The sequence below is a fragment of the Aspergillus brasiliensis genome (assembly GCF_001889945.1).
Source record: "Aspergillus brasiliensis CBS 101740 unplaced genomic scaffold ASPBRscaffold_15, whole genome shotgun sequence".
NCBI classification, from domain to species: domain Eukaryota; kingdom Fungi; phylum Ascomycota; class Eurotiomycetes; order Eurotiales; family Aspergillaceae; genus Aspergillus; species Aspergillus brasiliensis.
Genome location: NW_027137456.1, coordinates 395172 through 408994, shown reverse-complemented (window position 1 = coordinate 408994; position 13823 = coordinate 395172). Strand labels below are relative to the sequence as shown.

General features: G+C 52.1%; 6 protein-coding genes across 6 annotated transcripts; 4 read left to right on the top strand and 2 right to left on the bottom strand.

Moving 5' to 3' along the window:
• Positions 1-400: 400 nt before the first annotated feature.
• ASPBRDRAFT_47703 (class I SAM-dependent methyltransferase) lies at positions 401-1595 on the bottom strand. The gene has a single exon (XM_067625915.1). The coding sequence runs from the start codon at positions 1507-1509 to the stop codon at positions 586-588; it is 924 nt and encodes a 307-aa protein (XP_067474910.1). The 5' UTR covers positions 1510-1595; the 3' UTR covers positions 401-585.
• Positions 1596-1788: 193 nt separating this feature from the next.
• ASPBRDRAFT_78350 (uncharacterized protein) lies at positions 1789-5681 on the bottom strand. The gene is made up of 2 exons (XM_067629405.1): positions 3077-5681; positions 1789-2996 (listed from the first exon to the last, which is right to left on the bottom strand). Exons 1-2 carry the CDS (start codon positions 5583-5585, stop codon positions 2032-2034), a joined length of 3474 nt encoding a protein of 1157 aa, XP_067474909.1. The 5' UTR covers positions 5586-5681; the 3' UTR covers positions 1789-2031.
• Positions 5682-6120: 439 nt separating this feature from the next.
• ASPBRDRAFT_199890 (GFA family protein) lies at positions 6121-6755 on the top strand (the record flags this gene model as incomplete). Its single annotated transcript, XM_067621374.1, has 4 exons — positions 6121-6241; positions 6302-6428; positions 6489-6532; positions 6595-6755. The coding sequence occupies 4 exons, from the start codon at positions 6121-6123 to the stop codon at positions 6753-6755; spliced, it is 453 nt and encodes a 150-aa protein (XP_067474908.1).
• A 586-nt stretch (positions 6756-7341) lies between these two features.
• Positions 7342-8728, top strand: ASPBRDRAFT_58755 (phosphotransferase family protein; the record flags this gene model as incomplete). The annotated part of the gene is made up of 2 exons (XM_067627952.1): positions 7342-7950; positions 7991-8728. 2 exons carry the CDS (start codon positions 7342-7344, stop codon positions 8726-8728), a joined length of 1347 nt encoding a protein of 448 aa, XP_067474907.1.
• Positions 8729-10144: 1416 nt separating this feature from the next.
• ASPBRDRAFT_199888 (aromatic alcohol reductase) lies at positions 10145-11234 on the top strand (the record flags this gene model as incomplete). Its single annotated transcript, XM_067621373.1, has 3 exons — positions 10145-10237; positions 10296-10907; positions 10977-11234. The coding sequence occupies 3 exons, from the start codon at positions 10145-10147 to the stop codon at positions 11232-11234; spliced, it is 963 nt and encodes a 320-aa protein (XP_067474906.1).
• A 523-nt stretch (positions 11235-11757) lies between these two features.
• ASPBRDRAFT_47697 (MFS transporter) lies at positions 11758-13785 on the top strand (the record flags this gene model as incomplete). Its single annotated transcript, XM_067625914.1, has 5 exons — positions 11758-11837; positions 11903-12395; positions 12485-12827; positions 12885-13140; positions 13213-13785. Coding segments are annotated over 5 exons (1502 nt in total), but the record flags the coding sequence as incomplete, so codon positions are not given.
• Positions 13786-13823: the final 38 nt, after the last annotated feature.

Sequence of the window (13823 nt, the reverse complement as noted above, 5' to 3'; positions counted from 1 at the left end):
TGTCTTGTTTTGCTCAACTGTACAAGCAGATGTATATTCGCGGCATATGCTTTTTGTCTCAAGGTCAGGGATGGTGGTAGTGATTTCTAATATAGAAATCTTAGTATATTATTATATATCAGCTTTGTTTCGATATCGATTATCCTATAGATATCTGTTTTGATATAGCTAACCGGCACTACTGCATCTGAGTATGGACACCTAAGGGATATTGCGGATGGAAAGCAATGAAGAAGTCCTATATAATTCATATTCTACCTGGGTGACATCCTGTTAGGATACATTGTACAAGTACGTCTTAGCCATGGGAGTGCTGTCAGCACTATCCTGTAGCGCTGACAGCGAGCATCATTTGATAAGATAACTATTGCCTAGGTAGGGAAGGTAAATATTTCTCTTGCCGTGAAGTTGTAATTATTTGTTATCGAAGGTGTAGTAGTGGATTGGTGGTACGATCAAGCAGTATCTACATCTAATTTCTCTCATTTTTTTTATTTTTAACTTTGTTTTAACCACACGATTTGTTACTCAGGCTCCCTCTCAAGTAGCACTTCAAACCTGCAAGGCAGTCTTACTTGACTATCATCATGCAAGGGTTCCAAAGACAAAGATGAGCTCCTTGTGAGTGGAGTCATTGTGATGGTGCAGAATTTGCACCACTTGCAAGCCAGCCGCAGTCGCATAAGCCCTCATGTCGGCCTCGGTCCACACTTTGACCTTGCGCACATCCAGATTGTCCTCGACAATCGTTTCCGGCCCATCTGACGACTTCTGCGAGACGACAATATGCCGATGCGTGTGCCACACATTCCCGACCAGTTTATGCAGGGGCCAGGTCTCACGATACATGATGCCCGGGAATTCCTTGCTCGGCGTGAGAATCGGCTCGGAGGGTTCCATGGCGCGGGCCAGGGGCTCGCCGCCGTCGGTGAGCGCTTCCAGCACAGAGATATAGGCGCGCCCAGTGGTGGGCTTCAGGACCTTGGCCATTTGTTCGAAGAACCGGTGGCCTTGGGCGGGTTCATGTAAGTGGCAGATGCTGCCACAGGCAAAGACAATCATGTCGATGATGCCGCCTGGCCCGCCAGGGCTCTGCAATGCGGGCAGAGATACCAGGTCCTCCGCCGATCCCAGGACCCAAGTGATTTGATCAACATGTGCTGGGTGAGTCAGGGAGTGGGCACGATCCAGCATATGCTGTTCATTGTCCAGACCTAGAAAATGCACTGCCGGCTGCGATGTGCCCCCTTTTTTTCCCTGCTGCTGGGCAGTGGCCAGTCCGTGTATAATCCGCCCTGAGCCAGTGCCCACATCAAGTACCCTCACCGGATCGTCCGAAGAGTTGCGGCGAGCTAGCATCTCGGCAAGCAGACGCGAATACAACTGGACATCATTCCAGGTCCCAATCCACAAGTCGTAGTATTCCGCTAGATACTTGCTGTTGTAGCAGGTGGCTTGGCGCGGATGTACCGCCTGTTCGTCGGCGGGGGTATCGTTGGGGATGGTCATGGCAGGTTTGAATTGTCATAAAAATTCAAGGAAGGGTGCTGAAGGACAAGACACTATGTCTGGTCACTGGCAACTATTTAAAGAAGAAGGGGGCGGGTGGGTGTGAAGAAGATTAAATCGCACCTCCCCCCATGCCCTTGCCTGATAAGAGTGGAGGGATTTACTGTCAGTCGCGAGCACACCGTCTTGGAAAGGGGAAAGCAGTGGACACAACACTTGCTCTCCCTTGCTGGGTAGAGGAAGGGGGGCTTTACATATTGTTGCAGGTGCACACTGATTGAAGGCAACGGGCTTTCAAGAGTCCGAGTAGGATTGATTCAATGCCACTGGCTACAGAAAACTGAGCGTCCAGTAGAAATCGATGAAGATGCATACCGCGATTGACAAGGACTATCTACCTTTGTAAGAGCATATGCAGCTTTCTATCCGAAAAAAGAGCAGAACAGCTAAACCCGCTCCCGTTCGTCTGCCCATGTTCCCCGTGCATTTCCCCCGGCGTCACTATTCCAGCCACCGCTATTCCTAGAGGCACTCCGAAAAGAACCTCACCGGGCGGTCCCAATTTTGCTGCAGCGTCAGCCACGTCGCAATCGCCTGCAGTCCCTGGGCGATGCTATGAATCCAGTCGGGGGAATTGTTCGCCACCGCTCCGGTCAGCGAGACACAGAGATCCGTACCGTCCTTGCCTGATGCACCCGCATCCACCATTAAGCCACAGGTCGGCTGAAAAAAGATCTCTTGCCGCTGGATATGCTCGTGCAGGTGTCGCTTCTCGTCTGCCTTGAAGGTCGTCGTCCCGGTCCAGTTGAAGATCAAATGATCCGCCACGGCAGGATATAACTCCTTCATCCGCGGCAATTCCTGCAGAATGCGCTTCCACGGGGCATTCGCATAGCGCGTGATGAGCGCCTGCTGAGCTTGAGCGCGATAAAGCAGTTGCAGGACGGTTTCGTGAGGCTCGAATCTGATGCGCTCCACGTTGCCGGTCAGCGTAGGTCCAGCCACGCGGGCCCCATCCAGCGGTCCCTCTCGCGGAAAAGAGGACGGCAGAAAGGGGAATCGCCCCCGTGCGGCTTCAACATTGAGCACTAACATCTCCGAGTGCTTGGTATGGAAGACGGTCAGCAGGGCGAGGGCGGTCTTGAGCACGACCGATGTCATTAGGGTTGGATGGTGCTGGTGCATCCCCATCAAGGCCGGTAGCTCGAACTCCAGCAGATACAGTCCTTCCGACTGCTGTCCGGACAAGACCCGCAGTGAGCGACTCGGGGTGGGCCAAAGTGCCACGGGACTATCAGGCAGGTGCTGCATCTGCGATAGGTGGTATTCAAACGCTGGTCGACTAGCCAGCGAGTCCTGTAGCAGGTAGTAGCTGTCATTCCAGGCCTTGTACGAAGCATGCGGTCGGAGAGGTTGCCCACTCAGTGCCACCTCTAGATCATCTTCGAAAATTTCATGGTAGGTGGCGTCCATGACGGAGTGACAGTCTGTGGATAGATGCACAAATAAGGACGGATACCGCAGACAGGATTGGGATTTGGGGGGGGGGAGGTAGGGAGGTACTTACAGTCAGCGATGAGGACCGCACTCTTTATCTCCTTCACGTACACCATCAATCCGCAAAACAAAGGTCCGGGCAAGGCAATGCGATGCTCGGAAGGGAAATTGACCACTAAGCGGTGCACGTCCTCCAAGGTTGCGACCTCGCCGTAGTCCACAATGCAACGTTGTAGCACAGATGGTGTTGGGCGGACGGTCACCAGCAGGGTCTGGGGCGTATCATCCTGCACAACGAAGGATCGTAGCATGGGATGAAGAGGTAACGTAGCCTCCAGTGCCTGGCGCAGCTCCGGAACTGAATGCCCCCGGGTGTGTATGCAGACGAAGAACTCCCAGTAGTCAATCAAGTGAGCCTGGCGCATAATATGTTGGAAATCAGTGGCCGGAAACACATCTTCGACATCATCCCACGTGAGCTGATAGCTCGCAATTGCTTTTTGTACCAAGGCCTGCGTGGCGGGGAGTCGGCTGGTGTCGCCCAGCAGATGCACCATATCTTCCAATGCAGGGCCCCCGACCCGAGCGCGGCCCTCGTCATGAGCGAGAGGGTATGTATCTTCTTCTTGCTGGCTGCCAGCAGCTTCCAGGAGAAGGATTTGGTCCGCAATGCATTTGGCGCTCGCCCAGGTGGCGAAAGGGACATGTTTGCCGGTGAGTTTGCTCGCTCTGGAGTGCACACGCATCAAGGTGATACTATCCACGCGCTCCGACAGCGGCGCCTGCACGTCAAGTTCTTCGGTCGTGGCCCCTAAGACATCGGCCCAGAGCTGCGTCACGCGCGGGCGAATCTCTTTCGAACTCCTGGGGGCTGACGGTTCAGGGGCCGTGGCTTGAGCGGCGACATGCTGACGCACCAGGGCCGCGAGCTTGACTTTTTGCACCTTGCCCGAGGTCGTACGGGGATAGGCGGTTGCCCCAAGGGTCTGAATGGACAGGACTTTGTCGGGGACATACGCGGCACCCATCTGGGTTAAGATCAGGTGCATGATCCGTTGCACCTGCAGCCGAGGAATCTCGCGATCCACGACGATGACCGGAACTTCCCCTGCCACTGCGTCGGGCAGAGGGACGGCCTGGGGATTGAGCTGATTCAATTCCGAGTCTCGGTTGAGCACCGCCTCGATAGCAGACGGGGATATGTTCTTGCCACCCCGGATGATCAGGTCTTTATACCGACCAACTGGGTAGACAAGCCCGTTCGGTTCGTATAGGATAGCCTGGTCGCCCGTCTTGTACCAGCAACGTCCATCAGCATCGATGTAGAACGACTCGCTTTGAAGGCCAATATAACCTCGAGCCGTCTGGTAGCCACTGTAGTGCACTTCTCCCGCCACACCCGGTGGGAGAGGCTCCGTGCTATTTGGGGCGCAGAGGCGCAGTGTCGAACCTGCCATGGGACGCCCAGCTGCCAGGAACCCATCTCGCGAGATACGCTCGAGGTCTTCCACGGGACCGGTGGCGCAAAATGCCCCTTCCGTCATGCCGTAGAGATTCTCGATCGCTCGCGTGCCCACCTTCGCCTGGAACTCCTTGGCAACGGCCGTGGACAGGGTCATTCCTGAAAAGATGACCGTATCGATGGGAGGGAGCTCACTCGAGCTGAGGTCCGCACTGATGAAGGCATGTACCAGCGCGGACACCATGACTATATACTTGCAGGGGATGGCCCGTAGAGTGTCTATCGTGGTCCGTGGATTGAAAGCCAAATAGGAAGGGTAGACCAATGTAGCACCATGGGTGAGGGCAAACATCTGGCCCATATAGCCAAGTACATGGCTGCATGGGACAAGGGACATCAACCGGTCCCCCGGGCGCACCAGGCCCAGCGTTGAGCCGCTGGAGAGAGAGCTGATCCAGGCGGGAACGTTCATCTCGCATGGTTTGGGCAGCGATGTGGTTCCGCTGGAGAAAAAGATGGAGGCTTCGCGTGATCCCAGTGCTGTGAAGGAACCCAATGGGGTTTCCACTGGTTGCATGAGCCGGTCGAAACTCGTCCAGGCAGCGGGCATCGGTTGGTCCTGGCCGATGACGATCTTGATCACATCGAGCTGGGGGAATAGTTGATCGAATTGATCGGCTGCCGCTTCATCTTGCACAAAGACGGCCGCCTTGGGGCTGGGGCGGTTATCCAGAACGGTCTGGATGACATGGCGAGCTTCCACCGAGTTCGACAAACTATTGGGGTGGATGGATACGTGGGTGCAGCCGATCCGATAGCCAGCCCAGGTGGTAAGGACGTGCTCCAGACTGTTCCCTAGGAGCACAAAAAGCAGGCAATCCTTGGAGAGACCAAGCGACTCCAAGGAGGCCGCGAGGCGAATGATGCCCTCATACAGCGTTCCAAAGCTCCATTGCCCATAATCTCCATGGTCTTGCTCTCCAAGCCCATAGAGACCTGCGCGTTGATGCGCGCAGACCAATGCCAGGTGGTCAGGGTATTTATTCACCACCTCGTCCAAGCGCTCCCAAGCCAATCGGCTTGGGTGCGCAGTATCGCTGGCCAGAACTTCACCCATGGTAGATATATGATTGTTTTAATTCGACGAGTCACCGACTATCAACCAGACGAGTGCATGTAGCACAATGATGTGGTCCTATATAAATAGCACAATGATGTGGTCCTATATAAATAGCACCTTCATGTTGTGCTATATAAGGAAAGTAGACTGTCAGGTTGGGGTTGATCGCCACACATCCCAGGTTGTGGCTACAGATCATCCTAACCGCCCTGATGCCCCCCTTGCCTGGATGCATACCGAGGCGGAGCACATCCTGCGCGTAGTTGTGGCTTTGCGAAATATCCTCAACTCAATTTAAGACAGCATATGCACCCGCTTCACCCTTGCTTCGATCTCTCTGACCGCCACTTGTTATTCCCGACTCGGTCGATCAGGACACAATCTAAAGGGAATAAATCCGGCTCCTACTCGCCGTTCACCCACGCTTCTACACTCCACGGTCCTCAACCCCGGAAACCACATCCGCTTGTCTTGTATGCAAGATCCCCTTTTTCCAGCGTTACACACAAACTCACACCAAGCGTAGTACATCATGGTTGTCAAGGGTGCTTGTAACTGCGGTCGTATCCGCATCACCATGGACAATCCCACTCCGTCTGGGGGCGGCGTGATGATCTGCTACTGCCTCAATTGTCGAAAGCAGAGTGGCGCCGGTAATCATCCCTTTCATTTTTTTTTTCAACTTGAGCATTGTCTAATTGCCACTTTTGCAGCGGGCACATATGTCGTCGTGGTGGAGAACAAGGATATGGTCTTAACCGGTAGTCCCAAGAAATTTCTTGACACCAACACCGCCTGTGGCCGACCTTTAGATCGCTATTTCTGTTATACCTGTGGATGGTCAGTACATGAAAATGATCCCGGTCCGGTGTGCTTTCTGCCTGGCTAATATCCCCCTAGTCCGATCATGTACCGAAGTGAGACGGTTTTGCCCGGAAAATCACGTCAGTCCTCAGATTCTCCCTCTTCCCCGAGAGAGTTCAAGAGGTGAAACTAACCAGAACAGTCCTGATGTTTGGTCTTTTTGATGAGATACCCAAGCCGGTGGCAGAGGTGTGGACTAAGCGTCGTCCCGAGTGGCTCTCACAAATTCCAGAACTTTTACAATACGTCACAGATATCCCTGACGATGTGAGCGGAGAAGAGGCGCAGAAGTTGGGCTGGTGAGTCGGTGAGTCGGTGAGAGGATGGAGGTTGATGAAGGGATGTCAAAGAGCCACAACGAGGGCCCGGGTTAAGTGTCTCACTTCCAAGCTCGCAACAAGACAGACTTGCATAGTGTCACCTGTACCGTGGTCTGATCATGGTGGCTCCTCGCTATTGTACATTAATGGCAGATGATGAACTAGTACCCAGCACACTCTCGATTTCCCTGGTTTGTTGGGTGGGAGAAGGTTACCTGGGATGGGAGGGCACATATAAAATCATTATCAATATTTCAAATCCAGCCGGGATTTCACTTTCTAGCATCCTGGCAAGCTTTGGTCAGACGTCTGATGCATTAAACAGTATGGCTGCCTGGTGTAACTAGTATCAACTGATTAGGATGACTAGAATATCCTCCGTCCTTCAATGCAAGCACAGCCCCCCAAAAACCCTGGGATTCATATGGCTTCCGTTGTTATGCTCTCGACCATTTATTTCTGGCTTGGCGCTACTCGGCTCGGCGGCAAATGATTGACCTAACACTCTTTACTCTGTTTAGTCTGCATCCTTTCCTTTCTCCCATCACCTCCGCATCTCAGTTGCTCAAATGTCTCCGCAGAAGACATCCTCGCTCAAGTCTTATTTTGACGAGCTAGAAGAGACCAACGGGGATGACGAATACAGGGCCTGGTTAAGTCGAGCTTTTGACTCAAAGGCTGAACTGGCAGCTTTTGTCGCTGGGCGTCGGGAAGGAGGGGGAACTGCAGAATACGTTGGGTTTCTTAAGGGTTCCTTCAACTTTAGCTTCCGCTTCAGCTTCGGCGATGGACAGCCGGATGCTCTTATTCGTTTTCCCAAGCCCGGACACACGGCGACAGCTTATAGGGACGAGAAAGTGGTGAATGAGGTCCAGGTCATGGAATATCTCCGCCAAAACACGGATATCCCGATCCCCCGGATTCACAGCTGGGGCCTACTGGCAGAGAGTCCACACCACCTTGGCCCATTCATCATCATGGACCATGTCAACGGTACACTCTTATCGACTCTCTTGAGACAACCCGATCAAGAAGACATGATTCTGAACCCGGACATCGACAACACAACATTAGACAAGATCTATTCTCAAATCGCCTATTATCTGTTTCAGCTTTCTCAACTTACATTTGCAAGGATCGGGGCCATCTCGAAGGATCAGGCGTCAAATGAGTGGCACGTTGCCGGAAGACCCTTAACATACAACATGAACGAGTTAGCCACTATCGCCTGGCTACTCTGATGATCGATTTCCAACCGCGCCGTTTGACCGTGCCAGCGACTATCTGAGGTCGATCGCGAGCGAGCACTTGACCCACCTCTGGATCCAGCGCAACCTGGCCGACGATCCGGAAATCGCTCAGAAGCGGTTCATTGCCCGTCACCAGTTCGCACAGCTGATTCCAAAGTACTATCCTGAGGACAGCGGGCTATGTATACCCTTTTGCGACGACATGCGACCCTCAAATATGCTGATCGATCCAGAAACACTCCGGATCACTGCCATTCTGGATTTCGAGTTCACCAATGCCATGCCAGCCGAGTTCACGTATGACCCGCCCTGGTGGCTGTTGCTCTCGGGACCGGAAGTGTGGCTGGAGCGCTGCGCGATGGACGAATTTCGGACTCTCTATGAGCCGAGACTGGAGCAATTCTTGGGAGCTTTGGAGCGAGTGGAAATGAAAATGACATTAGAGGTCAAACCACCTGGTGGACCGTCTCTCTCTACCCGGATGCGCGATTCATGGAGGACTGGGCGATTTTGGTTCGACTATGCGGCAAGAAAGAGCTTCGATGTAGACATCATCTATTGGGCTGCATTACATAACGGCGGTACGGGGGTGGAGTTGCTAGACGATAAGGCGCGTGCAGAGGTGGAGTCATTCACGCAGATCAAGATGGAGCAGTTGAAGGCATATAAAGAGGGGTGTACTGCTCACTTTTCCTCCGAGATGTAGAGGAAATCTCGGGATAGTGTCTGATATTCAATCAATGTTCTTTGTTTTTTCCTACACGCATCAATCAGTGATCATGTATGGTGAGCTGGTCAGTATAGGGGTCAGTGAAATCCGCATATTTGGTTGCAAAAGACTCAATCCTTGTGTTCTGGTGGTCACGCCTGCGCTCAAGTATTTGTATGGAAGCTCTGTCCTGACTCGATCAGTCATGGAATAGAGAGCAAACGGTCCGAGACCTGCAGCACTCAATGCAACCATAGCCGTCCCTACAACGTCAGTCTCCGTCCCATAATGCTGTTGTCGTAGCGGTCCTTTCTGATTTGATGTCAAGAAATAACAAAACTACAAACTGGAATCACATGACAAGTCATGTGGCCAAGTCCATCATGTGATCTTGATGTCGGTCGGCCCCCTGAAACAATCATAAATTCATTAATTCATTAATGATTAGGATCGGGATAAACAACGGGAGTAGCTATGTGACGCGATGCCCAAGAAATGACGTCTTCTTCAACGAGAAGTCACGTACTCAGATGTGAAAGATGATGACTTCAATATCCTCCACCGACTTGATTATTACGCCCAACAGGTTCAATGGCTCTGATTTTCTGTTGCAATAAAAGATTATGTGAGCTAGTTGTGAAGTTGACTCGAAGTTCAACAGGTATCGGACATCTACCCAAGCTATATCCGTCTATATCCGCTTATATCCGCGTACACCCGGTAAATCAGGTTCTGCCGCTCTAGGCGGTGAGGCAAAGCGGTCAGAGTATGTTTCTGCTTGATTGTGGCACCAGGGCGGTGAAGCAGAGAGTATCCGATACTGTGTCTTCAATAGTGTACAGGTTCAATGAATTCGAAATCTTCTAGTGAGTAATACTTCTGAGTGGCTTATCTCTTCGTTGATATGATAATTGCAGATTAATGCTAGTACTACAAAGTACTATGTCGGATGATGAGTTGATACTACTGGTAGGAGTAGTACTAGTAAATAGGATATATATTCCGCTCACCTGTTCCGCCTGTGATTTTGCTAGCAGCAGGTCGATACCCGTGGCACATTGCACCATCAGAAAAAGTGATGATGACGGCAAAGCCAGCTTCACCGGAATTGAATTCTTTGAGATGAGTCCATTTTGTGGACAGGATAACAATCTTGAAATCAGTAATCTTGAAAGTCGAAATGGAATGTGGGGTAGCTCGGACGAATGCCGACCCACCACTCTGCTTCGGACGAAGCCGCTGCCAAGTGCCAACAGTGTTAGAAACTTGGACCGAAGTAGTTCTTGACGACTATTATATGATAGAGTTCTTTCGTCCGAAGATCACGTGTGGGCTCTATGATATAAACATCTCTCGGATGAGATAGTTTGCCATGTAGTAACCGTTTACACGAGGTTATATGCTTTCTATAAGATGGGAACTCCAATTACTGTGGGCGTGATAGGTGCGACAGGCAACACAGGCCGGTCTGTGGTCGACGGTCTACTCTCCTCACCGACCAACTTTGTATGACACCTGTTGTATATGCTGAAGTTTTACTGACCTCAACTGATGGATCTCGCAGACCGTCACATCATTTACTCGACAAGCATCGGTCGACAGTCAAGCCAACAAAACCCTCAGAGCAAAAGGTGTCCAAATTGTCGGCTATGACCTGGACGGTCCTCGAGAGCTCTTGATCAAGCAACTCAAGAGCATTGATGTCCTCATCTCGTGTATTGCCTGGGAACACCTCGACTCGCAGATTCCATGGATCGAGGCCGCCAAAGAAGCGGGGGTGAAGCGGTTCGTGCCATCCGAATGGGTTGGACCGGCACCCAGAGGCATCATTGACATCAAAGATAAAAAGCTCGACATTCTGGGAGTGATTCAACGCGTGGGCCTTCCGTACACTCTCATCGACGTTGGATGCTGGTTTCAAGTTTGGGTACCCAAAGTTCCATCCGGTCGGTCGGACCATGCCCATTCCATGTACATTGACCATCGGATTGTCGGTGATGGAAATCAGAAATTCGGGTTGATGGATATGGGGGATATTGGGACATACGTCGCGCGGATTATATCAGATACGCGGACTCTGAACAGACGTGTCTTCGTATATACCGAGGTCCTGAGTATGAACGAGATTTGGGACACGATGGCAGCGGTCAGCGGGGAGGTGCCACCAAAAGACTATGTAAGTCAGTGTTTCGAGTGGATGGATGACACGGCCCCTGTGAGTGACGCGCTGACTGAAAGTCAACAGGTGTCGGAAGCAGAGATCCACGAGATCATCAAATTATGTGGGAAGAGATGGCAAGAGAATGGCAATCAAGTCGATATCATGGATATTGCCAACTACAATATGGGCCAATACCGCATATCATGGTGTATTCGTGGTGACAATACCCCCGAGTATGCAGACTACCTCGGATATCTGGACTTTTGGAAGCTGTTCCCCGACTTTCCGAGAGCCAGGTCGCTGAAGGCATTCTACCAGCAGGTTCTCACTGAGGGCTCTTAGGAGTATGAACAGGCAATAACTGACTAAATGAGAAGTGTCTTGCCCTAATGCTAAGGAAATAGCATAATGTAGTCAACACCATTTTAAGATGATCTACGTAATTAGTAGTTATCGATGGTCTGGATAAGTTTCCGAACCGATAAGTGGATGTTGTCGGACTGTCCTTCCCGATTGAGAAATGGACCCGACTTCCTATTAGAGTAACGCCGAAAAGGACGGAATGATCCGCCGTGGAGATCTGCTGCTTTCGGCCGGGAAAAGTGGGAATGGCTTCGTCTCAGTGGCCAGTTCCAACTTGGCCTGCCTATCTAGCCTGTTGTGGATTATAAATCACCACTTATTAACTAATTAGTTGGTTAGTCCCCTCCGAACGCCTCGATTCAAGATTTGCTTCCACCTTATATTCGCCTGGTATCCGTGTCCTCGCCATACACGACCTTCAACCTCCAACCTCTGTCATCACCACAACCATGGCGTTCATATACCAATATCGGGGCTTGCGACGATACGTGAACGAGCTGGTCGATGACGCCCGCCGTGCCCAGCACGAGTCATCGTCCACCTCCGACCACGCCTCGCCGCAGCCTCTGGAACATCCACCGAGTAAGATCCGAGATCCCTCTCATATCCCTGGAATTTCATTGAAATCGGATTGTAACGGTGAAAAGTACTATGAGGTGTCCTGGGCCACCCCCCACGATCCCTTCAACCCACAGCAATGGTCGCATGCCCGTCGAGTCGCCTCCACCCTGTGTGTCTGCCTGATCGCCCTGGTGACCACCATGGCATCGGCCATCGATTCCGCCGTTCTGTCCGAAGCGTCCCAGCACTTTGGCGTCTCCCAAGTCGCCGAGTCGCTCGCCACGGGCCTGTACTTGGTGGGCTTCGGGGTTGGTGCGCTGATTGCCAGTCCGATGTCTGAAATCGTTGGCCGATTCCCCGTCTACATCGGCGCGTTGGTGATCTTCGGATCCTGGATCCTCGGAGCGGCGTTGGCCCCGAATTTCGGGTCCCAGTTGGTCTTTCGCTTTCTGGCCGGACTCTGTGGTTCCGCGCCGCTGACTGTCGCGGGGGGTTCGATCTCCGACGTGTGGAGTACCCTGGAGAAGACGTTCGGGTTCCCCATCTTTGCGATCCCAGGTTTTGGCGGGCCCATCCTTGGTAAGTATATATAGTGTATCGCGCATAATCACTGCACGCCGTTGGTAATGGTAGCATGACGAGTAAACTAACACCATCGGACCGATCAGGACCCGTTGTGGGAGCATATATCGGATACAGTCCCCGCATCAGTTGGAGATGGGCGGAATGGATCATGCTCATTTTCGATGGCCTGGTGATAGTCATCATCTTTCTGTTCAAACGCGAAACATTTGCGCCGCAGCTCCTGTACTACAAAGCCAAGTTCTTCCGCGAAGCGACCGGCGATGCGCGGTTCAAGACAGCCGGCGAGGCCTCGGGAACGGGCAGCCTGCTGCCGGTGTTGAAGAGGAATTTTACTCGTCCTTGGCTCCTCCTGATGGAGCCTATTGTCATCTTCTTCACATTTTACCTGACCGTTGTCTACATTGTTCTGTTCACCTTCCTGGACGGGTATGTACCTTGCCCAACTGTTAGTGTCACTATTCATGGGTCCACTAACCCGCCCAGATACGTCTACATCTTCGCCGATACATACGGCATCAACGAAGGCCTGGCCAATATTTGCTTCGTGGGACTTTTCATCGGCATCGTCATTACCATGCTTCTCGTCCCTATCCTCTATCGCAAAACCGCCAAACAGTTGCAAGAAGCCGGTGACGACGGCTCCGGTCGCATGTTGGACCGAGAGTCCCGACTCTTCTTCGCCCAGATCGGAGCCCCAGCAATCCCGATCGGTCTTTTCTGGATGGGATGGACTGACTACGTATGTCTATTGACTCTTTTCATTTGCATCCGTAGGATCCACAGCAAATACTAACAACCTGAACTACCATAGCCATCGATCGCCATCTGGTCTCCACTCGCAGCCTCGATTGCCGTCGGTTTCGGAGTCATCTGTGTCTTCCTGTCCGCCTACATGTACATCATCGACTCCTACCAGCAGTATGCCGCGTCTGCACTGACCTTCGTTGCCCTGGTGCGATACCTCGCTGCTGGCGGCATGACGGTGGTGGGAATCCCCATGTATCGGAATCTGGGCACTCATTGGACACTGACGGTCCTGGGGATCATTAGTGCGGTGGCTGCGCCGATACCCTATGTCCTGACTTTTTGGGGTCCTTCGCTGCGGAAGCGGAGTAAATGGGCTGCAGCTATTTCTGCTTAGCTGTCAAGACATGCGTTTGAGGGACAAATCAGTCGCATTCCTGTGTGGCTGCTCGGTCTGGAGTATGTGGGTCTCCACTATTGAGTGAACATAAGTATAAGCCGGTGTTATACATACGACGGGTTGAAGTGGCATGACCGGGATAGGAATTAGGGGGTGATAGAAGTATGGAAGATTTATACATAGATTAGGCGAATGGTATAGAGTGAGTTAGAGAGTTATACACGAGGAATTCGGTTGCCGACCGTAATATGATCTGTAGATGCTTACACCTCGGTGAT

Coding starts and splice junctions, on each gene's coding strand:
- ASPBRDRAFT_47703 (XM_067625915.1), bottom strand. CDS start 1,509: ATGACCATCCCCAACGATACCCCCGCCGACGAACAGGCGGTACATCCG.
- ASPBRDRAFT_78350 (XM_067629405.1), bottom strand. CDS start 5,585: ATGGGTGAAGTTCTGGCCAGCGATACTGCGCACCCAAGCCGATTGGCT. Junction 2,997..3,076: donor TGCGGTCCTCATCGCTGACT/GTAAGTACCTCC, acceptor ATCTATCCACAG/ACTGTCACTCCGTCATGGAC.